This window comes from Phyllobates terribilis, unplaced genomic scaffold (genome assembly GCF_046119375.1).
Source record: "Phyllobates terribilis strain yellow unplaced genomic scaffold, ASM4611937v1 Scaffold_11__3_contigs__length_659146591, whole genome shotgun sequence".
NCBI classification, from domain to species: domain Eukaryota; kingdom Metazoa; phylum Chordata; class Amphibia; order Anura; family Dendrobatidae; genus Phyllobates; species Phyllobates terribilis.
In genome coordinates, this window is record NW_027362771.1 from 384,714,473 (window position 1) to 384,741,797 (window position 27,325).

Below are 27,325 nucleotides of genomic sequence, written 5' to 3' on the forward strand. Positions count from 1 at the left end.
GCGGTCTGCCTCACAGCGGCGGTTATCCCTGACCGCAATCCATGGGTGGCGTAGTCGGACATTCACAAAACACTGATAAATAGACTGCCGCGATTTGGTCTGACCACCCTGAGCCACGGGATCGGGGTGACACTACTACCCCCATCAGCACCGTACACCAGAAGGCCCGGTTGAGGGTACCCCACGGCCCAGGGGGCGAGTCATATGCACATTATACAAAGGCGGGACCTATATACATGACCTTTATGCACATTATATATATATATATATACACACACACATTATACAGGGACATGACATATACACATATACATACTTACTCTCTTCAGCATTTATCCAGTGGCAGCAGTGGGGGAGTCCTGATGTTGGAAATCAGCAGTAGGAGCATACATAGGAGACCCCCTATCTGCCCTGCACACCCTCCCCCGTCACGACTGCTGAGCTATCTAACATTAGAGGAGGGAAATGGTGTGCTGTGCAGGCACAGAGGAGAGAGTTGTGATCTCTCTCCCCTCTCCCTACAGCTGGGTGGCTATATTCCCTGACAATCCTGGCCTCAATGACCTCCTTCCGTCCCCTTCCAACATATACTCGCCCTAGGTGGCGCTGTGCAGTCGCTCTGTACATAGATGGATCCTCTTGCTCGGACTTGCCCGAAGAGAAGGACCAGCAGGGAGCGGGGAGGAGAAGTTGCAAGGTAATGACACAGCCAGCCACTGCATTCATGCAGGGGTGCCTGAACCCTGCGTGTTGCCTGCCTGCGTGCACTCAGCGGACAGATAAAGTTTAATTAGTTGAAGAAAACTACACATATATATATATATATATATATATATATATATATGTGTGTATACATACACACACAGTAGGGGGAAATAAGTATTTGATACACTGCTGACTTTGTAAGTGGGAAAACTTGCAAAGAGTCGAGAGGTCTGTAATATTTATTGTAGGTAAACTTGAACTATGAGAGACCGAATCTAAAAATAAAAACCTGAAAAATCACATTGTATGATTTTAAAATATTTAAATTGCATTATATTGCATGAAATAAGTATTTGATCACCCACCAACCAGAAAGAATTCTGGCTCTCACAGACCTCTTAGTTTTTCATTAAAAAACCCTCCTACTCTACACTCATTACCTGTATTAATTGCACCTGTTTGAACTTGTTACCTGCATAAAAGACACCTGCCCACACACTCAATCACACTCCAACCTCTTCACCATGGCCAAGACCAAAGAGCTGTCTAAGGACACCAGGGACAAAATTGTAGATCTGCACAAGGCTGGGATTGGCTGCAGGACAATAGGCAAGCAGCTTGTTGAGAAGGCAACAACTGTTGGCGCAATTATTAGAAAATGCAAGAAACACAAGATGATTGTCAATCTTCCTCAGTCTGGTGCTGCATGCAAGATCATGCCTTGTGGGGTAAGGATGATTCTGAAAAAGGTTAGGAATTAGCCTAGAAATCAGCCTAGAACTACGTGGGAGGACCGGGTCAATGACCTGAAAAGAGCTGGGACCAATCTCAAACATTACCGTTGGTAACACACAACACCGTCATGGATTAAAATCCTGCAGAGCACGCAAGGTCCCCATGCTCATGCCAGCACATGTCAATGCCCGTTTGAAGTTCGCCAATGACCATCTGGATGTTCCAGAGGAGGCATGGGAGAAGATCATGTGGTCAGATGAGACCAAAATAGAACTTTTTGGTATCAATTCCACTCACCGTGTTTGGAGGAAGAAGAAGGATGAGTACAACCCCAAGAACCCCGTCCCAAATGTGAAGCATGGTGAAGAAAACATCATACTTTGGGGGGTGCTTTTCTGCAAAGGGGACAGGACGACTGCACCATATTGAAGGGAGGATGGATGGGGTTATGTATCGTGAGATTTAAGCCAACAACCACCTTCCCTCAATAAGAGCATTGAATATGGGTCGTGGCTGGGTCTTCCAGCATGACAATGACATGAAACACACAGCCAGGGCAACTAAAGTTTGGCTCCATAAGAAGCATTTCAAGGTCCTGGAGTGGCCTAGAAAGTCTCCAGACCTGAACCCAATAGAAAATATTTGGAGGGAGCTAAAACTCAATGTTGCCCAGCGACAGCCCCGAAATCTGAAAGATCTGGAGAAGATCTGTATGGAGAAGTAGGCCAAAATCCTTGCCGCAGTGGGTGCAAACTTGGTCAAGAACTACAGGAAAAGTCTGACCTCTGTAATTGCAAACAAAGGTTTCTGTACCAAACATTAAGTTCTGTTTTTCTATTCCATCAAATACTTATTTCATGCAATAAAATGCAAATTAATTATGTAAAAATCATACAATGTTATTTTCTGGATTTTCTTTTAGATTCGCTCTTTCACAGTTGAAGTATACCTACGATAAAAATTACAGACCTCTCTGGGAAAATTTGCAAAATCAGCAGTGTAATAAAAAATTGTAAAGGATTTGAATTGACATCCTAATTTGAGGTAGTGTCTGTATTACAGTCCAGAGCTCCATGCACTATTGTGTTGTTTTTATTAAAATGTTTAACCCCTTAGTGACTAGACCAATTTTTTTAAATCTGACCAGTGTCACTTTATGCAGTAATAACTCTGGAATGCTTCAATATATCCCATTGACTTTGAGATTTATTTTTTGTGACACATGATACTTTATAATAATGGTAAATTTAGGTTGATATTTTTTTATAAATAAACGCAAAACATATCAGAAATTTGTCGAAAATGTTTTAAAAATTGCAATTTTCAAACTTTGAATGACTATCCCTTTAATCCCAATAGTCATACCACACAAAAACATTACTAAATAACACTTCTCTCATGTCGGCTTTACATCAGCACCATTTGTAAAGTGTTGTTTTATTTTGTTAGCATTTTAGAAGGTTTAAAAATGTAGCAGTAATTTTTGATTTTTTTCATGGAAATTTACAAAAATTATTTTTACAGGGACCTGTTCAGTTTTGAAGTGACTTTGGGGGGTACTATATGTTGGAAACCACCAAAAAGTGATACCATTTTAAAAACTGCACCCCTCAACGTATTTAAAATTGCTTTCAGGTAGTTCATTAACCCTTCCGGTTCTTTTCAGGAAGCAATGGAAAGTGGCATGACCAGACTGAAAAAGTTTACTTTTACCACCTAAATTTTGATAACTTCTGAACAGGTCGCTATAGCCGGCAGACTCTAAGGCAGTTATTTGGCCATGAACTACCAAGGCAAACATCAGAATCACAATCAAGATCTCAGGGTGCTGATGAGGTTAAAGAGGGGGCCCCCACACTGTTAGCTATTTAGATTCTGTAGTCACTATTGACAATGAGGAAGTGAAGATGGATCCAGCTCAACACACCGGGCAATTAATTAAAATTCAACAATCTTTATTGGCAAATCCTTTTAAAAACTTGTAGAAAAGACAAAAAATGGACATCTCAGATGACAAAGCATATATTATGGGGTGGTGTGTATAAAAAATGCCATACGCGTTTCGAGCCAGTGTTCAAGAGTTTTTCACTCGAAACGCGAATGGAATATTTTATACACACCACCCCATAATATATGCTTTGTCATCTGAGATGTCCATTTTTTGTCTTTTCTACAAGTTTTTAAAAGGATTTGCCAATAAAGATTGTTGAATTTTAATTAATTGCCCGGTGTGTTGAGCTGGATCCATCTTCACTTCCTCATTGACCCAGGCGCTGTGCAACAGCGAGGATTCCGTGCTCCATGCCAGACTGGGATTACATCTCAGGGGTGAGCTGAAATTTTTTCTTTATTCAGTCACTATTGACAGCAGAATCTTAGGGGTTAAATGTTCATGGTCCCCGCAAATACTGATCATGGCTGATGCAGCAAGTTGTCAGCTATAATATACAAGTGACAGTTATAGGATAGTCACTCGTAGGGGGATGCTAGTCTCTTATATAGCAGGTCGGTAAAAAGTCATCTATTGGTCACTAAGGGGTTAAGAAGCTGGTCAACCGACAATCTCCAAGACAGATTTGCTATGTTCCTTAGATGAAATTCTCTTGTCTGGACTATATTTTGTGTAGGTATGTTACTGGTTTAAAAAGACACCTTTTTACAGTGTAAGGAAGATATGTTCAGAACCCTGCAGAGTGGTGAATGCACCTCGGGATGAAAAACAGAAGCGTACCAGACACCTACAGATCCAGTTTATCACCGAGCAAAACTAAAATTGTCAATGGAACAAAAAAATCTAACAAAAAAAATATTTTCCAAAAACATAGAAATGAAATTCATTGCATTATATATAAAAAAAAAAAGGATTACTTTTTTTTAAAAAAAAGATGGCACATTTATTGCTACATAAATGTTATATACATATTGTGTTTCTGTTACACTGACAGAAAAATTTTGAACTTTTGCTGCTGGTTGAAAGTTTTATCAACAATACGTTGAGTTTGACACAGGGTACAAATCTGCAATAGACCAACAATGAAAACTGTAGAACAAGATGATCAGCATTTCATCTTGGACAAATAGCTCTTACAATACTCCATAGGTACTACACGGTATGCTAGGACCCTACTATGCTCTTAAAATGCTATTGTAAATTTCTGATATTAATGAACAGGTTATTGGTAAATAACCCTACATTTTTACTACCTAATATAGTAAAATAAAGTAAGAAACTTTTTACTGAAAACTTTTTCGATTTCAAAAATCTAGAAAGAGTAATATTTAGAATTCAAGAAATTTTCTTACAAGATTATTGTATAAAAGACTAACTACAGTGAAAAATAAGCCAAATGTTTTTTTCTTTCTATTTTATGAAGAAAAGCTTCTGGGCGTACTGCAAGGTCTAATATAGCCACAAAAAAAGGAACAACAAAAAAAAAAGCATAGAAGAAAAGAAAAAGGCCAGGCAGTGGCACGTGATTACTCTCACATGTCAAAAGCAACAATGTCTGTTGATAAATACTGAAATAAAGAACAAGGCCACAGATCTAGTCCCATGATTGGATGCAAATGTCAGCACAAAATAAGATCCACTAACTTCACTAACTCCTTCACTTTGTAAGGGACCATTAAAATGTAATTCATCCATCAAAAAGAAAAACCTATACCTATATATTTTGTTCTGTTCAGAATCAGTTATATCTGGAAAAACTTTTGTTCAAACCAGGACACAACGCTTAATGTGACTTTCTTTTCTCCATGCTCATAGCGGAAGACTGATCGGGTGTGATCTCTATGTTGGGGAGAGGGTTCTGCTATAACAGAAGAAATGACTGGTTGATGGGTTACACTATATATAGATGCAGAATGTAAGCATTCTTTTATAAAATCATCCTTTTTGTTTTTAAGATGGTGAATATTGCTTTTATGTTTCATAATACAATTATATTTGCTCAAGCACCCAGCAATATTAAATTTACCTTAATTACTGCCTGACAAGTTTCCTTTGTATTTTAGCTTTGTGCTTAATAGCTAATGTTTACTGTCCTATGATACTATATGGAGAAAGTAGCTGTTCTTTTATCGTACTCTTGCCTCAATACAGTTTGCTTTTCTATGAAGTTTAAAGATTTTTGTTTTTCCTTTGTCAGCATAACAATTGCTTTTCAGTAGCCATATCAAAACATAATGCTATTCTTCATCCTTTATGATTCAATGCATGGAGCGTAACATGGGAGGATACCTATGACCATAACTGTTCAGATTACCAGAGACCAAAATTTAACATAAGAAAAGTAAAGAAAAATAAAACAAAGCTATGCCATGGAATATCTTCCAATAAGTTGGAAAACACTATGTAAATGGCAAAAGAAATGAAAATGACATAAAAAGCCATTTCCCTTTCTTCTTTAAGACACTAATAGGTATGCTGGGAATGCTAAAGGGTCACAGGTCGCCACTGTCTGACTTCTCTGCAAGAGAACAGTTCTAACAAATGCTGGCATCAACTGAAATCTTATCGCTTTCAGCCCAACTTTTCCCTTTTTTTTCCTTTTTCTTTTTTTTATACGTAGACCTTTACAACAGTTCCTTAACAATAAATAAAATTTGTAGATACAATGCATTTGTCAATTCAGTTTAGGCACAAGGCAGCTTCCACAAGGAGTGGAGATAGTAGGACAGTCTGATTGTGCAGGAACGACACACTGAAACAATAAGATATGTTCAGAAATGGGCTGAAATGCTAGCAGATTTCAACTTCTGATGCAGGTGTTCCGCATTTGCTTTCATCATCATATTGCATTTTGGGCATCTTGATTCAAGTCCCCCCCTCTTCATTCGCTCTCTGTCCTGTGAGATTTGTGTCGTCAATGTTAGTTGTCTGTGTCCTTGTGATGAAAAGGTCACCTTCTATATCCTATTCATAGTGCGAGTCCTGAAACAGATAATATGGAGGTCAGGTACACACTTTTGTCAGTTAAATACAGCATTGCTACAAAATGGAAACAAACAAATCAAAACCATTACTGAAATAATCCAAAGTGTTTCAGCACACAAGATCTATGAATACAATTTTGCACTAAGACACAAGAAGATACAATTTAAGATGGCTTCCTTGGTCTAAAAAATGTATGCCTAATTTATGTTTAACTGAGCCCTAACAAAAACGTTCGTCATCTTCATGCTACAATACTGCATTTGAATATTTTATTAACAGCTATTACATGAAAGAAATATAATGCATTTCTTGATCCTTATATTGTCTGCTTTACGAAGTATCCTTCTTTCCCCTTTTCCTATTTGTCCCTTCTTTCCCCATGCTTTTCCTAATAACTTCCCCTTTTCTTTTCTGCGCCGCCTTCCCCTATAATATTTGAAAAAACTTTCAATAAAAACATTTTGAACAACAAAAATATAAGAAAACCAAACATATAAGACACCATAGAGACATATTCAAGGTTTATCAGTAGTAGAACACAGAAGTAAGAATTTCCAATGCATAATCCATATTATAATTCTATAATCGTTCACTAACTATAATAGTTGTGAAGATCTAATGTAATATAAAATCAAAACCAGTTTATACTACATGAAAGGGGAACTCTCACGTTATTAAACTGTTTTAGTTAGACAGCATGAAAATAAGCATGTTTGCAATTCACTTGCTTTTCCTATCTGCTGTTATTCTCCTGCAATGAGAACTTTTATCTTTCATAGTGTACAGCTGGCTTCTATGGAGCTTGGCCATTAGTGCTGCCCCAGACAGAGTGTGCACAATAGTTACATTCTAAGAGGAGTTAACTCCTAATATCCCAGCCACCTCTCCAATCCACTGATTTATATACGGCAGTTCGTTCTTCTCCCTCCTTTTCAGCTTCTGACAAGCAGCAATTATAAATCTTGCAAAAATCATTATCTGCTTTTTCAAATGCCTTGTTATATCTGTATAAATATAGTGATAGCAGTGTAGACTTCAGAACAAACCACTGATAGATAAATGTGTTAGGCTATGTGCCCACGATGCAGAAATGCTCAGGATTTTTTCCTGAGCGTTTGTGCATCTCCCTGGCAGAAAAAAACGCATGCGGATTGTACATGCGTTTTCCTGGCAGGGACATGCGGATGTGAAGCGTTCTTCACTTGCATTTCCGCATGCGGGTTGACAAGCGCTTTCCAAGCGATTTTAGCATCACTTGGAAAGTGCTTGTCAACTTGGTCACACTATATAAATCCATGCAACCGGCATGGATTTATATAGTGTGACCCGAGAGAATGTCAAAAAATAAATCTATACTTACCTTCCGATGGCCCCCGCAGTCTTGCTTCACCGTCCCGGCTGCCGGCAGATCGCGCTATACTGAAGGACCTGCCGACGTCAGCGTGGCGTGACCCATCACATGACTATGACGTCAGCGCAGGTCCTTCAGTCCATCGCGAACTGCCGGCAAGTGAAGAAAAGGAGAGCGGGGGCCGTCAGAAGGTAAGTATATATTTCTTTTTTATTTTATTCTTTTTTTTACAGTTTTCTATGGTACCTGGGTCTGGAGGAGAGTCTCCTCTTCTCTAGACCTGGGTACCATCCGCACATTAGAACGCATGGAATGCGCATCTACATATGTAGTGATGCGTAATCCATGCGGTCTAAAGCGCGGTCTAATGCAAGTCAATGGCGGCGAAAACGCAGCACTTCCGCAAAATAATTGGTAGTGCTGCGGTTTTTTCCCGCAATGATAATCCGCAGCGGAAATTTCCGCAGCATGTGCACAGCACATGCAAATTATCATTGGGGAACATGGCAGGCCTTCTACCATGCGTTTTTTAAGCGTTTCTGCAGCGTTTTTGCCGCTGCGGAAACGCTTAAAAAACGCATCGTGGGCACACAGCCTTACAGCAGAACCAAATTTTATAGTTCTAATACTACATCTCAGCTATTCACTAAAACGGTCACTCATGAAGGAGAGCCCGACTTGCCAGAAACCAAGAAATAAAGAGATTGCATAGTTCTGAGCTGCTCAAGAGACAACTTGAAAACAACCCTTTTAAAAGACCCCAGAGTATGAAGCCCAATAAATGCATCAACTGTTCAGTGGGTGTATGAAACATGCTGATTAGATTTAATTGTTCTACAAAACTGACCAGCACGTATATTATTGGAATATTAGACTCTCCATTTTGGCTAAACCCATGTAATCTGAGCATTGCTTCTCTCATAACTTGTGATTTAATATAGTGCCTTGACAACAACTTCTGTTCATGGAGCCCAAATTGTAAAAGTGCTGCTTTATGGTACATGCAGGATTCCCCCCCATACTGGTGTAAATACATGAGTAGGCTGACCTGGCTGATGTTTACATATGACCCATAGGGTTGGTATTATCAGTAAGCCCAGGATGATTTCCCGGATGTGCAGTTGATTGTTCTGCCGATACGGCAGAAACTTTTTCTTCTTCTCTTCTCTTAAGGCAGGCTGCTTTGGGGTTTAGATTTCTTTCTGTAACAGAAAACAAATATATTGTCTAGATTAACATGTGTATTCTTTATATTTGTGAACCCCCAATATGGACAATAACTCACCTCTAACTTGCTGTTCTAGATTCAGAATCACTGCTACAGCCTGGTGAAGAATTAGCAGTTTTGTCTGTGGTTTTTCACTCTTTAAATGTAGTTGACACATGCGTCCAAGTTCTTTGAAAGCTTCATTGATGTCTCTGACGCGCAATCGTTCCCTTGCATTGTTTGCCATCCTCCTTTCCTTTTCTCTTTCCACCTTTTGTTCAGGATTTAAGTCTTCATCATCATTAATACTGCTGTGGTAAGAAACAGTGAAAGAAAATTTCCCTGAATATGTTGAACAGCAGCAACATAGCACAACAGTCACCTGAATATAGACAGTCTGCACTGGCTGATTACACGAAAACCCAGCATTTTATGAAGAGCAGTTAAAAACCCATGACTTTAATCAGAAATCGATGACTACTGTTCCATTCTCTGTACTGTCCAGCTGAGTACATAATAATAATTGTTCGCAAAGCAACATTACACCAGTCCAGATGGTGACTTCAGAGAATGCCAATTTAAAATTTTAATAGAATTTACAATGTATTAATTATGTTTCCTTGTAGTCAGGCAGTCTTCTTAATAACTCCATTGGGAGCACCAGCAGCTTGTGAAGGCTTTCCTCTTCACAACCTAAGCACATCTATAGTTGTTTGCATGTCCACATGGGGATTTATTGCATTCTTCTTCATCTCCCAATTTACAAAATCTTTCCCTGCCTAGAACGCACCAGTGCGCTATTAAAGAAACAGTGTAGGCAGCCACTTCAATGAGTTAAAATACTAAAAAGCCTGCTTTCTAGCTGTAACTACACATCTTTTTCCACTCGATATATGAACTGAATCCAAGATATCTAGATAATTCATAACTCATTGTCCTATATAGCTTGGCCTGCAAAGTTTAGCTTTAAATTACCTTGTTCTGTCTCTTGAAGTTCTCAGATCAGATTGAGATGTTTCATCGTCTGACTTCATGTCATCTGAGGAGCCTTGATCGAGTAGATTTTCATCTTTTTCTTTACGCTCAGACTTCACTTTAATAAGGGTTGGCATAACAGGTTGGTTAGTCAATCCACCAGACAATGCTGCCACAAAACAGGTAATGCAAATGTAACCAAATTCTAAGCTGGCGTTTATAATAATGTAATAGACAGCAAAGCTCGAAAAGTCAGGAATAAAGCTTTTACAGCATATAAAATCACGAGACGCACACGAAAAGAATTAACATTTATGACAACCTTTGCTCAGATTATTTTTCATTATTCATTTGCTTCCTAAATCAAATATTAAGCTAATTTCTAAAGAGTCATCATTAACAATCTTCAACTGCAAATTTCTTTAAGCCCTTTGTCTAGCTGAGTGATCTACAAAAATGTTACAAATCTGTCAGAGCTCCTAAGAGCTCTCAGCTCCTTCCTTGCTTCTCTGTGATAGACACAGCAGCAGGGAGGGTGTTGTACAAACATTTGCACTGGACAGGGAAGAAAGTATCTAAAGTTTTATGGAGAGCAGAGAAAACGGGCTATAAATAAAGAAGAACACACACGGATAGGCGATAAGTCCAATTGTGGAAATGTGTTGATACATGAACGTGAACACAACATTACCCTGTATAAACACACAGTTCACATCCAGCCTATATTACCAGGAAAGACTATGAAACCTATAGCAGTCTGCAAATTGCATATCTTAGGGTCTGAAAATTAAAAAACGAATGAAGACTGCAGAGGTGGTTACCTTTAATTAACTAAAGGTAACCACTAATAGTGCATGTAAGAATTATTTTTCCATTTCAAGTTACAGGCTGCTGTACTAAGCTGAAAAAACTTATACATTATGTGGGGTTGTAGCCATGCTGCAGAGCTGCAACAGTACCACTTTGTTTCTTAAAGGGGTTGTCCATTTTCAGGACCCCAAATGCTGTAAAATGCCTAACTATCAAACACAACAGGTACTCCCCGTCATGGCTTCACGCCACTGCTCCAGTTTCAGTGTTTTAGCTGCAGGAGTGATGTCATGTCAACAGCATGCATCACTACTGCAGCCAATCACTGAGCTCAGCGGCTCATGCAGTCTACTTCAGTGGTGAAGAGCGCCATCAATGAGATATCACCACTGCAGCCAAAACGATGAAACCAGAGGAGCAGTGGGGAGTTAGCGCTGCACCCAGGGAGGGAGAGTAGTGTTTGGTGTTAGAAATATCAGAACGGATTCACAAGAAAATGACATGTAAAATATTACCAAAAATCTTTATGTAAAAGCACCATAAGAAAAAAAAAAAAGAACAGCTAATGCGAACAAGGGTGACTTTCCACTATCCCTCTATATCAGGTCTTAACATCAACCACACAGTTCCTTTACTCAGTTCATACAAATTATTTTTCTGCTTATATGGTTTTTTGAGTGGCAAGCCAATTCAAATCAGTGTTAAAGGATCACCCAGCTGTTTATATAACAAAGGGCAAGATGCTGTGGATGTTACCTCTGTAATTGTCTTGGGCTTTGTGGTTTATTTCTGTGCTTGAAGCGGAGGCTGTGCTGGACAGAGCTGCGTGGTCATTGTTGAGGCTCACAGACTCTTCTCTCGGATTTCCCAACTATAGCAGAGAAAGAACATACAATTGTAATCACTGAGCAGTAACCACATGGCAGGAGATAATGTCTCATCGTGCCTGTAAAATTATACAGGAAAAAAAAGAAGATAGATAATGAAATAAATAATTTAGGTGCACTGCTGTGAACAAATCCTACAGCTGTGTCTTTCAGCAACCACAATATAGAAGTCGGTGTCATACATTCAAGCAGATCGCCACTAAATGCACACAAAATCAATGTGTATTCACATCAGTGCTGTAAATTACCATATACGTAGTTACATTGATCACTTAAGAATTTAAAGGATCCATTTAAGAGGTTTTTCTTTTAAATTCATTCAACTAATTTAAAACGGAAAAAATTGTGTATACATTTCCTTGTATGATGGACAGGTTTTAGTAAGCTATTTAGAATATTTAATAGGATACTATATGAGAATAAAAAGTATTTATGCCCCCCTGCCAACATACGGCTTGGACATTCAGAAAATCAGTGAACTCAGGACAAATTTTTTAGAACATGCCAGACATATCAAGTTATTGGCTACGGATAAGAAGCTCAATATAATTTATAAACAATTTTAATAAGATTAAAATCCTCAACGTAAAGACATTGATTAAATTACGGTCCATGGGAAATTTAACTCTGACATTGGAATTATACAAAAAAAAGATCATCAGATAACATGTGCCTGCCTGCTGGCTAACATGAAACACAAGCTATATTTTTATTTTCCTTGTTTTATTACTTTACAACTCAGATTTCATGAGTTCCTTCTATGGGTTCATTCAGACGAGTGTATGTTTAGTTTGTATGCACAACAGATAGAATACGGACAGCACATAAACCAAAGCAAGTGAATGGAGTAGAATGCACTATTCTGATCAGTATTTCGGATCAGACTCGCTCATTAAATTTAATATGTGCTTTAAAAAAATAAAACATTGGATGCTACACGGACACGATTTAAGTGCCATACCTTTTTACTGATCCAATTGCAATTAAGATACAAAACTGTATTGGGTCTTTTATTTTTTTCCCCAAAAAAATAAGGCATACGAATGACATACAGATGAAAAATCGTCTGCTTGTTCAGGATGAAAAACCAACTCTTACATACAGTTGTCTGAGCCAGCCTAACTTTTCGAGGAGCCTGCCTTCTGGCTCCACAAGTAGAACACGTGAATTAATAAATCAGGAAGGAAGGATCCAGCTTCGGAAGTCCATAAAATAACAAGGTTTATTGAAAAAAATAGATCAAAAAGACAACATAGAGCATATGAACCACAGCCCCCAAGGAGAGGGGGAGACTAAGTAGACTCGTTTTAGACCCTCCGGTCCTTCCTGATTGATTGCTTTTCCTGCGGCACTGCAGGTTCTCCGGGTATTTGGAGTCCATATGCAAAGGGTGAGCTGACTATTTTTCTTTCTTACACGTGAATTAATACCCTCAGAAAGTCCAGCTTATGACCGCAATTCACACAATGCAATTTTCAGAGGTTTTAATTGCTTTATTTTTTTTCTTCTGAAACATTTGAGATGCGCATTTTTTAGTCTTTCTGAAGCCCAAAATAGTAATAAAAAATAAACATCCCGTGTACAGTGGGTGCGGAAAGTATTCAGACCCCTTTAAATGTTTCACTCTTTGTTTCATTGCAGCCATTTGGTAAATTCTAAAAAGTTCACTTTTTTTTCTCATTAAAGTACACTCTGCAACCCATCTTGACTGAAAAAACAGAAATGTAGACATTTTTGCAAATTTATTAAAAAAGAAAAACTGAAATATCACATGGTCATAAGTATTCAGACCCTTTGCTCAGACACTCATATTTAAGTCACATGCTGTCTATTTCCTTGTGATCCTCCTTGAGATGGTTCTACTCCTTCATTGGAGTCCAGCTGTGTTTAATTAAACTGATAGGACTTGATATGGAAAGGCACACACCTGTCTATATAAGACCTCACAGCTCACAGTGCATGTCAGACCAAATGAGAATCATGAGCTCAGAGGAACTGCCTAAGTAGCTCAGACAGAATTGTGGCAAGGCATAGATCTAGCCAAGGTTATAAAAGAATTTCTGCATTACTCAAGGTTCCTAAGAGCATAGCGGCCTCCATAATCCTTAAATGGAAGAAGTTTGGGACCACCAGAAGTCTTCCTAGACCTGGCCGTCTAGCCAAACTGAGCAATCCTGGGAGAAGAGCCTTGGTGAGAGGTAAAGAAGAACCCCAAGATCACTGTGGCTGAGCTCCAGAGATGCAGTAGGGAGATGGGAGAAAGTTCCACAAAGTCAACTATCACTGCAGCCCTCCATCGGTCGGGACTTTATGGCAGAGTGGCCCGATGGAAGCCTCTCCTCAGTGCAAGACATATGAAAGCCCGCATAGAGTTTGCTCAAAAACACATGAAGGACTCCCAGACTATGAGAAATAAGATTCTCTGGTCTGATGAGACGAAGATAGAACTTTTTGGTGATAATTCTAAGCGGTATGTGTGGAGAAAACCAGGCACTGCTCATCACCTGCCCAATACAATCCCAACAGTGAAACATGGTGGTGGCAGCATCATGCTATGGGGGTGCTTTTCAGCTGCAGGGACAGGGCGACTGGCCACAATTGAAGGAAACATGAATGTGGCCAAGTACAGAGATATCCTGGATGAAAACCTCTTCCAGAGTGCTCTGGACCTCAGACTTGGCCGAAGGTTCACCTTCCAACAAGACAATGACCCTAAGCACACAGCTAAAATAACAAAGGAGTGGCTTCAGAACAAATCTGTGACCATTCTTGACTGGCCCAGCCAGAGCCCTGACCTAAACCCAATTGAGCATCTCTGGAGAGACCTGAAAATGGCTGTCCACCAACGTTCACCATCCAACCTGACGGAACTGGAGAGGATCTACAAGGAAGAATGGCAGAGGATCCCCAAATCCAGGTGTGAAAAAGCGGTTGCATGATTCTCAAGAAGACTCATGGCTGTACAAGCTCAAAAAGCTTATGTGATATTTCAGTTTTTCCTTTTTAATAAATTTGCAAAAATTTCCACATTTCTGGGGTTTTTTCAGTCAAGACGGGGTGCAAAGTGTACATTAATGAGAAAAAAAATTAACTTTTTAGAATTTACCAAATGGCTGCAATGAAACAAAGAGTGAAATATTTAAAGGGGTCTGTATACTTTCCGTACCCACTGTATGTAGTCTTTAAAATAATTACCTATATTTTAATATCTACTCACACATTGATGAACATTTACACATTTGTGCAATTTAACTTTCAAGTTATCTTGCTTCCATATAGTTGTGAAATATTCATTATATTATGGGAGCATTTTTAACAGATTAATATTTTAATGACACAAATCTGTTTTAACATTCATAAGAAGGAGAGGTAATACAGATGTTGTAGATGGTTTCCAAGACAAACATTAAAATATCCAGCATTCGAAGTGTCCTTTACAAGCGTTCGATTTCCCAGGTTTTTTTTTCTTTTTATTATTTATAGAGATGGTTCAACCTTCCCATTATGTCACCTTACTCAAAGAGCCAAGCTTAATCAAATTAGCATGACTTCCTTTCTGTCCATCTGTAACTAGATTGCACTTGCAAATGGTTCTTGCATGTTTCCCTGAAGAATGTAACTTTCACAACCAGTGTTGTCCTTTTTAACTTGCACTAAGCCTTTGCTTTGTTCTGTTCTTTCAACGCCTCTAGTGTCAATCTCACTTGCAGGGCTCCACAATACCCAAAGGGTTAAAGCCATTAAGATGGCAATGTCCACACACAACAGGTGTACAAACAGCCCTTTGTCTGGGCAGAGTGGCCTTCTCTGCAAGGCCTGATAGGATGGCGTTTTAATTGTATAGCTCATTACCATACAGCTGACAGTCTGCTATTTGACTAGAGAAGGCTGTTGCTCCAAGGCGCACTTGTATACATAGCCACGATTAGAGACCTCGCTCCCCAATAAAACCAGACTACAACAAACAGAGCTACATCGGCCTTTGAACTGCTCACAGATTCTGCTGAATTTTCATGAACGGCCAACCAGCAACTGCTTTTATAAGAGAACCTTATACAAAAGTGAGCTTGTCTGGGCAGTTCCACCACATGGAGTGGGCACAAATTACAGAAGTGTTAGGTGTTGTCACAATGGTGCCTATTACTGTGGGGCAGCCCTTAATCACAAAAACCTACAGAGTAAAAAATACAATACAATGTAGAAGAACTCACATACTAACGAGTCACAAATATCCCACCTTTATCCCACATGTGTATAGACTGTCCTGAGGAAGTGGTGTGATCACCACGAAACACGTAGAAATAAAGTCTATTTCATCATTACATCAACTTGGATTCCTCTGGTACATTATTCTGACAGGCGAGCAGCGCAGTTGATGCCCCATTCTCTTCACCCAACAAAGGATTATTGCTTCGGGGTTTGCAGCAGCCGCCAATGCTAAGTACAGTGGTGGTGTCTTACATAACCCTAATAGGTGAGTGAATTTGAATTATCTTTCACAAATATTCCTTTTATCTCGGATAAGACCCTATGTGCGCTCTATATTCCTTCTAGTTACCTTTATCCCACAGGCATAACATGCAAATGAAACCTAAATGGCTTACAATGGAAAGTCAGAGTGTAAATAATTTGAAGGAATTTCCAAGAACAGTCCATATTAACACGCCCAAGTCTTGGGGTAACTCGAATGCTATTTTATAGTCCCTTCTTCAGTGGCTGAAAAAGACAAATTTTTTTTTGTACAGATTACTACTTTATTCATTATCAGCTGTTTGACAGCTTTAATACATGTGAGGAATGCCTAAGAAACAGGCATTCCTCACATGTATTAAAGCTGTCAAACAGTCTCAAATCATGAGCACGGGAGTGATTAAAACATAACACCCGAGCACGCTGAAGAGCACGCTGAAGATACTCGGAAAACAACCGAGGATGCGCGGAAATCTCGAGTAACTGAGCATGCTCGTAAATCTAGAGTAATGAGCATGCGCGCTCATCACTAGTCTCCTCTTCTAGGGTCACTAAATCTGTTTACTTCAAAGAAAGACTAAGTAACACACAAACAGGTCCTTAAAGGGAACTGTTCAAATACATTTAACAAAAACCTATTTTAAACATGAGGATGATAGTGTATTGAAAAAAGATCTGTATGAAAAAATATGAAATCTTGCAATTTTCACACTAGCCACTAAACCCACCATCAGACTCACCCTTCCTGTCCTCTACAGAAGACTTTTCAGCAGTCACTATCATCACAGCCAGGATCATGACGATAGGTAACCCCTCTATATACAGCAGTTAACACAGGATGTACCATTTACAAAAGGTGATGGTCAGTTTACCCCATCCTCATTGCGCAGGTTATAACATTGCCCATTTACATTTCTCTAGCGCTATGAAGGGTCAGAGTCAGAAGGACTAATTCATCAAAGCTGTGCCTAAATTTTGCGACTATAGGCGTCTTCACACCAATTACTCTCAGCACCCCCAAAATGGGCGGACCTGGGGTAAGGACTGGGCAAGGTGATCCCTGCTAGTCAAATTCATGACAAGCAGTGGCGTTTACTTTGTCACAAATCTTACTTCAGCAGGGGCTGCAGTAGGATTTGTGGAGGGGCGCAAACAGAGGTGTATGCCACTCGTCCAAAGCTCCGATTCACGAAGAGGCATACGTCTCTTCATGAATCAGGAACGTCTGACTCTAGCATGCCCAGTCATTAAGAACGGGTGAACAAGGCCAGTGTTAGTGAATCAGTCCCATAGTGGTTATGTCCATGTGGCTGATGAAAAGAACAGGTATGTATGACTATAAAGAAAAATATCGGAACATGGAAAATAATATTGGGAAAGTAAAAAGCCTTGGGCTTCAAAAAGGTATAAGAGAAAATTCCTGACCAAAGCATGAATCCTGTAGAGAAATAGAGCCATAGATCCTTATAGTGCTTGGATAAAAAAAAAACATATCACTTCATTTAATACAATATGACAATACAATTAAAATCAGAAAAGGGAGATGAAGGCTGAAATAGACTTAAGGCCCCGTCACACTTAGCGAAGCTACAACGATCCCGACAATGATACGACCTGTCAGGGATCGTTGCTGCGTCGCTATGTGGTCCCTGGTGAGCTGTCAAACAGGCAGGCTCACCAACGATCAGAGGAGCAGCGACATCGTGGAAAGAATCTTTCCACGATGTCCTGCTCCTGGTTACCAGCCTGCAATTGCTCACAAATTGAAATCAAGTAGAGGTAGTATAACAGTACAGAAACACATGCTAGTGCAGCATTATAATCATATCGACCAGGACTGTTGGTCCTAAATAAAAGTACTAGTACTAACTGTATAACACTTGGTCTACCCAGAGCATGTTCACATGTACAAGTGCTTACCCATACTCAATCTGTCCCGATGTGACCCACCGACCCCGTTGCGTGTTTCACGTGGGCTTCCTCAAGAGGTTATCTTTTCTGATTTTAATTGTATTGTCATATTATATTTTTTCTATTTAATAAAGTCATATATGTTTTTTACCCAAGCACATAAGGATGTATGACTATTTCTCTGTAGGAATCATGTATGAGTACGAGTCTAATATTAGATCTAGATGTCAGAGTGAAAACTGTAACATTTCTGTGTTTTGTTTTACAGTTTGTTTTCCTTTAATCCTTTCCTGCAATTGGAAGTAACCTGTGCGTACAGAATGCATGTAATTTCTCGCAATCAAGAGTACAATTACTTTTGATCCATGATAGTGCCAGCCACAGCAGGAGAAGGCTGTTATTTACAGCTATGCTCCTACTGCATGTGCTGGAAATAACGCTTATCTCAGCACTTTCACCGCTCAGATGCCGCTATCAATAGTGACAGTGGCATATGAGTAGTTTGACAAAGGGAGGTCGCTCCCTAGGTCAGCATAGCAGCAGCCCCGCAGCACAATTGCAGGGTGCCTCCATGTTGCTATGGCAATCGGTCGCATGACAATGGCCTCTATATCTGCCATATCCTTTAGCCTAGGAGGCCTAGCCCCAACAAGATCTGACTGCCTATCAAACATGGACAGGTTAGATAATGCACTGTGCAACAAAGGATGTACAGTGTATTATCAATGCGATCAATCAATCGAATGATCAAGTCCTTTTGTGGCACCAATAAAAATTGTCGAAAGAAAAAAGAAAATTTTAAAGAGTTATTACAAAAAAATGGAAAATAAAAAAGCAAAATAAGTTTTAGGAAGAAATGGTTTATTTTTTAAAAAACAATCCCCCAGAGAAACATCACATATTTGGTACCGATACAAATTACATCTTGTTACACAAAAAAACAAGCACTTAACACAGTTATGTAAACTGAAAAAAAAAAGGGGCGCTGGCCAACTGATCGTTGAGGGGAGAGGTTGATCAGGCATGTCAGATTTCAAAAATGCCGATCAAATAGTTCTTCCAGAGACAAGCCGCCAGAGATGTCTGTCGGTGGCCTTCTTCTAGGGAACACAGGAGCACTTAGCCAAACAAGCGCATGGGAGGGACAGCCGAGATGGTTGATGGCCAAACAATTGATTGCCGTCAGCTGACAGCAATCTAATATGTATGGCCAGCTTTACTCTACATCTGCAGGCCAATCAGAGGCCTGCAGCTGCAGAGCACACCAGTGTCACTTTAAAGGCGGGGCTTGTGATGTGACACCAAGGTGACACCATTCGACTGTCAGGATTGCAAATTTGCTCTCTGATAGGCTTACAGCTATAGAGTAAGTGCTGTGCAGAAAGAAAGCCAGATGGGAGAAGGAGGAAGGAAAAAAAATTAGGGCAAAATGGAGAGAGGGGTGTCACGATAACTATATGGAGGCTGTGATGACACAGCTTTTCTTCTTAATTATGCCAGACAAATTCAGTAAGCCAGGAGCTATATGCTTTTATCTTCATGTTGACTTTCCATTGGTGTTATACTTTGGTTGATGAACACAGGCTATTGTTTGAAAAATCCTGAATGTTGACACTTGAGTTGAGATGTACTGTAACATATTGTCTTCAAATCTTGCAAGATAGAGACATGGAGCAATACTGTGATAACATGCTGATTATGTATTACACCAAACTATACAAGTTGATTAAATGTTCAAACAATGAGTAATGAGCCCCTTCCACCTTGATCCCTAACCCTTGACGTGTGAATGATGGCTGCAAGGACAACTGTGATCTATAAAAAAGGGGTCTCTGCCTCTATTCGGGGTCAGTCTACAGCATGTCAGCTTAGGGAACTTCGGCCCCAGCTGGAGGAATACAGATTGGCTCCATTGATCATTGCTGAACCCTCAGAGACGTCTTTAAGAATCCAGGTTGGGACAATCAGGTCACCTGGCCCCAGACTTCACTGCTCTCGGTTAGTTTCCTAAGCTTGTAGTTATCTTCGCTCTTTGGGGGCCCACCAAAAGCGGGGTGCCACTGGTGGGGGTAGTCGGCCCTGGAAGCCCCGAAATCGCAGCTACTCTATTCTCGGCAGGCCAGCGGAAGGGTGAGGACTGTGTAATGTTGCACCATCTTGAGTACTTGCTGGGACTGTTCTGTGTGTTTATTGTCCGCTTTGTGGTTCAATAAAATACTGCCACACTGTTTTACCCGCACCCTGTGTTGTCTGAGTAACGTTACGCCCACGGAAGACCCCGGGTCTTCACAGAGGCCATGTAGGTGGACATTCTTGATATATGGGAGTCACATAAGGGGACACAATATCACCTTATGAGGCCCTCATACATTAATAATACCCCCAGCTTGGCCCCATAGAATAATAATGACCCCCTATGTGGGTGCCACATAGGGGTACATTTTTGATGTATGGAAGGCAACAAAGGGAGACATTATCATCATATGAGGCCACATAGGGGGACAATATTACTCAATGGTGCCATACAGGGAGACATTATATTGAGAATGTTCAAAAAATAAAACAGAATTCTAAAAATAAGTAATTTTTTGATGACATATACCCTTTAATGGGTGTCAGAGAAGCAGAACCTTACAATAATTTCTAAATTGCTAGGAGATTAACTGCAATTTAAAAAAAAAAATAGCAAATTTTTTAAAGAAGGAAAAAAGAAAACAAATCAAGAAATAAATTAAATTTTCATGTCTGTTCAGAGAAAGAATTAAAAAAAAAAAAAAAAAAAAAAAAAAGTTTTGTCGTAACTGCAGAATTTCCTGGCTTTAACATCGAGCCTTTATTTTTGGTATATTAAATGTTTCTTTATTTTAAGACTGCATTTCCCAGATGCCTGCTTTTTAGGCTTTTTTATACAGTTCTGCTAGAATTCAGAGTTGTGCATGCAAGGCACAAATATTCTGCTGACTCAATATCTGCAGAGCTCCAAGCCTCCTCTGGCATTAACCAACACCAAAATTGTGAGTTTGTAGTTTCATGGCATTGGTTTCGAAAGCCGAGCAGCTGCATTCAAGCCATATATCACCAAGCACAATGCCAAGCATTGGATGCAGTAGTGAAAAGCATGCAGCCACTGGACTGCAGAGCAGCAGAAACATGTTCTGTGGCAGGATGGTTTATACTTCTCTATCTAGCAGTCAGATGGGTGAGTCTAGGTTTGGCAAATGCCAAGTGAAGGATACTTGCCTGACTGCATTTTCCAACTGTAAAGGTTGATGGTGGAAAATAATGCTACGGGCTGGTTTTTCTGTTTGCTTAGTCCTTTCAATTCTATTAAAAGAAAATCTTAATGCTTCATCATACCAAGACATTTTAGACAATTTGCTGTCAACTTTGTGGGAACAGTTTTGGAAAGCCCTTTTCTGTCCCAGCCTCACCGTGCCTCAGTGCGTAAAGCAAGGACCATAATAGGTACGGCTGGGTGAGGTTGGTTTTATAAGAACGTGACTGGCCACAAAAAGTCCTGACCTCAACCCCATCAAACACCTTTGAAATTAGTGAAATGGAGATTGAGAACAAGTCCCTCTAATCCAACCTCAACATCTCAAATTCCAAAATCTTGTAGAAAGCCTTTGCAGAAGAGTGGAATCTATTACAAAGGGAAAACCACATTATTGACCATATATTTAGAATTGGATGTCACAAAAGCCCCAGCAGATGTAATGTGTCCCACTACATTTGGACATTAATGTATATTTTTTACAGTATTTTTTTTAAAAAAAACATTAAACAGTACTTTTTATCATTTAGGGCTTGAATAAAAAAAGGCCAGTGTAAACTAACTGAATGGTAGAAGAAAATACAGCCACATTCCCAGCATCTTCTGGCAAGATTATCTACTCTTGCTAAATTTAATTTAAGCACAATTTAACTTCAAATATGAAACAAGAAAAGACATTAGGAAAAAATAAGCTTCACTTCTCAGAATTCAAATATGTTGCCTGTAAAGCTACTTAAAAAACAATCACAAATTACACAAAAGCTATCTAGGCTGCTTATCTGGTGGTATCAGCATTTACACTCATGCAGTACCTTGTATGTTGCCACATAGGAGTGTTCTTCATGAGCTCTCTGCATATAAAGCTTTGCCATCCTTTTACTATCGCACGCATTCCTTAGTTTATTTTATTTTTTTGCTTTTAAGAATAAATTACTTTTAGCGATGCAATAAATTTGGTTCAAGGCCTATTACGGTGCATACACAGACCTGGGTCTTAGCCTCACACATGCAATTTTCATTCAAGAGAATTAAACTGTGCAAGCAAAAATAATTGGGAAATCTACTTTTCACTTATTCTTCCGTTTTCAACCTTCAAACTGTTCCCATACTTTTAATAAAGATGGAATGAATTATTTTACACTGCTTTGGGATTAATCTAAAATGGTTTCCTTTCCAGTGTTACTTCCACTACAGCTGTGCTCTGTCCCTTTTCATTTTTGTGAGGGTTAGAGGGGAGTGGGTGATTGGGGGAGGGGGACGAGTTAAAAATTTTAGGCCTGCACAAACCAACATTCACATTCAAGCTGCATACTGCCAGCATCTGCTATTGAAGTCTAGTTCCAATTTACAATAAACAGCTTTTCCAGACCAGAACGCTTGAAATTCAGTCCCTCTTGACTGCTTTTCCTATTCAATCTCTCTGCACAGTATTTCAAGGAGAAAAATGTTCTGCCAATTATTACACATCTGGAAAAAATGCATGTATAAGCTAAAATATACTCTGCTTTTGGCGCATGGCAAAGCAGGATTTTATGGGCCACTGACAAGGTCAGTGTGTGCAAGCTATTCATTTTTATTCTTCACTTCTGGCTAAATGTGTACCTCAAATTTGAAATTAGTAGCAGGTGTCCCCACGTAATCTTGTTAGTGTGTCTAAAAAGATTACAATGCAAGTTATTAATGAACCTAATGCAATCCAAACATTTTTCTTCCATGCTTCCACAGTAGTCAAAAATTACACAACAAGGTCACCCATATTTACTGTAAAATACCAAAACGCTGGACCTACCATTGATGTCTGTCGACTGTTTGGTACTAGTCCAGCTGTCCCATAATTTGACGTCAGGCTTACAATGGGTCCATTGTGTGTCGCCCCCAGTAAACTATGTATATCAGCGGGCATGCTTGTGGAAGGTCCGACTGCATGGTTCCGCAGTACGTGTATTGCATCATCAAGCCGATCTAGACGATCCTCCATTCGAGACTGCAGGAAAGGCAATAAAAGGCAGAGTCTATTGCCAGTTCACATTTTTTATTATGCCAGACTAACTTCTCAGCAATGTGACATCAAGCATCAGAAGAAAAACTAGAAATGGAAGACATTGTAGGACCCTAGGCTGAAATGTGCACTTCATGTCTGTGTATAATGTAGGTAGTTTATGGGAGCAATCCTTCCTAAACTAAAAACCATGGGAAAAAAAAAACTTAAGAAAACACAATATCTACTCCTATAAAACATGCAAATGATAGTAGCCACCATCATGAATGATTTAGAAATGAAAATAAAATCTACTTGTAGAGATAGAGTATTAACCACATTACATCACTCAGCTTAGAGGGAAACATACGTTTGAGGCTCGATTCACAGGGTTTCTGGATTAGATTTGGCACAGGAGATTTTTCCCAAACATTAACAGCAAACGTATACAACTGTAATGTGTGTGACACATACAGTAGGCTCCCGCATTATAGAAAATAGTCTTTACAAAATACCACATTATTCAGTTCGACAACTTTTCATTAAAGCTTAAAATAAATGCAGATGCATATCCCCCCTCCCAATATGTACTAAAAGGACACTCTTTTGGCACGTCAGGTTAATACTTGTAATTGTAAGCCAAAAACGCTATGTGAATATAGCCTAAAACGGTTTCCAAACGTTGTAAGGAATTTAGTGCATGCAACTGTGTAAAAGTTTTTTTTTACGAATCCGACATATGTAGCATGAATGGAACAGAGGAGCTTTGAGCTGGGAACCCAGGTAATATTCTTGGCTTTAGTCTAGGTCAATATTTCCAAAAGGTACAATATGAGGCTTTCAGCGTTCGCTCTTCAGAAGTATGCTTGCACCCGAGTACATGCTGCATTAACATTGGCAATATCAGTGTTGTCCTGCAGGTGTCTGCTATGCCACCCATATACTGTGTCTGGTATAAGGCGAGCCACTATAACCTAAATCATCGAATAAGGCTGGTATTAGGTGGAGCATAAATAATTTGGCTTATTAGTATCACTGATAAATGTTTTGATTGTTTTATTTGGAGTCTAACCTCTTGATATAATATAAGCCCTTCAGATCACCTTGTTTTTTGTTGGCTTGTTTTTTTGAGCCAAAGCCAAAAGTGATTCCAGAAAGAACAGAAAATATAAAGCAAGGAATTAAAGGTAATCTGTCAGCAGGCTTTTGCTACCTCATCTGAGAGAAGCGTAATGTAGGCAAAGAGAAGCTGAATCAATGTATCACTTACATTACTGGGCGCAGCTGTTCTGACACAATCAGAGTTTTTAGTTTTAGCATGAAGCAGAGCTCAGAAATCTAACCCCGCTCACACCAAGCGCTGTATATACAATGTCTATAGACAATGAGGTGCTTATCAGAGGGGAAGGGCATGTTGCTGGACTAGTGTAGTCCTGCAGTGTCAGGCTGTGTGCCCACGATGCGTTTTTTAAGCGTTTCCGCAGCGGCAAAAACGCTGCAGAAACGCTTAAAAAATGCATGGTAGAAGGCTTGCATTGTTCCCCAATGATAATCTGCATGTGCTGTGCACATACTGCGGAAATTTCCGCTGCGGATTATCATTGCGGAAAAAAACGCAGCACTACCAATTATTTTGCAGAAGCGCTGCGCTTTCGCCGCCATTGACTTGCATTAGACCGCATGGATTCCACTTCACTAGATAAGCACATGCGGAATACTTGCATTCAATGTGCGGATGGTACCCAGGTCTAGAGGAGAGGAGACCCTCCTCCGGACCCGGGTACCATAGAAACTGTAAAAAAAATAAATAAAAAAAAATAAAATAAAAAATAAATATTATACTTACCTTCTGATGGCCCCCGGTGCGCTCCTCCTCCCTTGCCGGCAGATCGCGGTGGACTGGAGGGCCTGCGCTGACGTCATAGTCATGTGACGGGTCATACGACGCTGACGTCGGCAGGTCCTTCAGTGTACCGCGATCTGCCGGCAGCCAGGACGGAGCGAAGCAAGACTGCGGGGGCCATCGGAAGGTAAGTACAGATTTATTTTTTATTTTTAACCATTCTCTAGGGTCACACTATATAAATCCATGCCGTTTGCATGGATTTATATAGTGTGACAAAGTTGACAAGCACTTTCCAAGTGATGCTAAAATCGCTTGGAAAGCGCTTGATAACCCGCATGCAGAAATGCATGTGAAGAACGCTTCACATCCGCATGTCCCTGGCAGGAAAACGCATGTACAATCCGCATGTACAATCCGCATGCGTTTTTTTCTGCCAGGGAGATGCAGAAACGTGCAGGAAAAAATCCTGAGCATTTCTGCATCGTGGGCACATAGCCTAAATCTCTTAGTGATGAATCCTTCAGTTACTAAACAAGGCACTTTGACAAGTGACCCATCCCTGAATTCTGTGTTTTCAGCCTCCATCTCCTGCTTTCTTCAGATTACATAGCAAAAATCTGCTGACAGATTCCCTTTAATGTTCCTCCATCCTGCTGGATCTACTTTAGCTAAGGAAAAAAATACCTCAATGTGAGTTTCCAGCTGACATGGAGCTGATGTAAGTAGCCATCAATGGAATGTCCATGTATTTTTCTATGACCACAGGTCACAATGGTCAACTTTTCAGGTCATTGATTAAACAATATATTGTAGACCTTGAGTAGATGGATCATTAGTGATTACTTTATAGACCATTTTTTGCTATGATGCAATATTTTATTCCCATCAGTGACCATGAAAGATTGTGGTCTGCGGTCTGCACCAAAATGCAAACATGTTGGAATATCATGTTTTCTATGGTTATACAACTCTTTCCTATACAACATATGCCTAGGTACATATAGATATGCATGCATATTACTAAAATGCTACACAAAATGATTGCAAAATCAGGTGTTTAGTATTAAAAAAAAAAATCTATAACATGCAAAGCGAGGGAAAAGTAAACTGTGAAAGGAATACACGGTCACAAAGAAAAGGCACCGGCTGAAGAGAAATACTACTACCTCACAGACATCCTTTAAGAATGACATAGCATCTTGCAAATGCTCGTGGAGTTGCTGTTCAACGCGATTTTTCTGGCAAAGTCAAGACAGAACAAGAAGCAGAGCAAAAGTTATGATAAATTAAAGGGTAAAGAAGGAAATAAGTGAAGTGCTAATCTGCTTGAAATGTTAGTCAAGTTATTGAAGAAGTCTGTAGATAAAGGCAAAAAATCTACAGATGGAAAAATATTCAAGGGTGTAAAAGTGACTTCAAAATAAATAGTAAAGACTAAGACCTACGTTTAGTGTGCAATACTTAAAGTAAACCTGTTCGATTCATGCTGCCCCAACCACAAGCAGCATGATCAGACACTTGTGTAATTTCAGCACAGTAAGTTTTACTTTAAAATGCTGCGGCGTTTGACAGAAAACAGCCTTTGAAAAGCCAACTGGCGACTATAGGGAGAAATCTGACAAGTCCAATGTGGTCCTCATTAGAAGAGACACATAGTTCCCAGGCAGTTTCTCAAACTATGATTAAAAAGGTACCTAGGTGGAATAGAGAATCCAGTGTGTGATTCTTGATGCCAGTAGTTCAGGCAGCATGAACAGGTAAAAGTGGTTGAACAGGATTAGAAAAACATGGCTGCTCTCATTCAGAAATAGCGCCACCCCTGAACATGGATTAAGTGTGGTATTGCAGCTCATCCCCATTCATTTCTGAAATAAAGCAGCCTAGCTTTCTCAAGACAATAAAGGTGTCTCTTCAATAAATGTGCTTAAATTCATTGGGCTACATAGATTAATGATAATGAACAAGTGACTTTAAGAATCAATAATTTTGGAAGAGAAAAGTTTGTTAGCAAAATGGTGCATTCTGCTTGCACAGCGATAGTAGTTAGACAGCCTTTCTCAGGTCAGATTCCCTACCATTAAACTGTAGCAAAACACCTTCACTTCTATTAACTAATGCTCCATCACAAACCTGCCCGCTTGCTGCAAATTAGCAGTGGGTTTATGGAAGGATACTGGCCTCCCATAACAGTAATTTAGCAGCAGCAGTCTCTCAAACGGAGGCTTTGACGACCGGGAACA

General features: G+C 39.7%; 1 protein-coding gene across 6 annotated transcripts in view; it reads right to left on the reverse strand.

The window, feature by feature from the left end:
- Positions 1–5,502: 5,502 nt before the first annotated feature.
- The window catches only part of TCF12 (transcription factor 12), a 312,588-nt gene continuing 290,765 nt past the window's right edge, over positions 5,503–27,325 (reverse strand). For 2 of the 6 annotated variants that reach the window (XM_073652985.1, XM_073652990.1), the window contains 7 exons: positions 26,249–26,323; positions 23,051–23,245; positions 11,476–11,590; positions 9,910–10,078; positions 9,013–9,245; positions 8,776–8,929; positions 5,503–6,373 (listed from right to left, as the gene is read on the reverse strand). In XM_073652985.1, coding sequence (XP_073509086.1) covers positions 8,787–8,929; positions 9,013–9,245; positions 9,910–10,078; positions 11,476–11,590; positions 23,051–23,245; positions 26,249–26,323 — 930 coding nt within the window. In that variant the 3' untranslated portion in view covers positions 5,503–6,373; positions 8,776–8,786. The remainder of the gene's footprint in view (positions 6,374–8,775; positions 8,930–9,012; positions 9,246–9,909; positions 10,079–11,475; positions 11,591–23,050; positions 23,246–26,248; positions 26,324–27,325) is intronic. The other 4 variants (XM_073652989.1, XM_073652991.1, XM_073652986.1 and 1 more) reach the window with 3 other exon arrangements.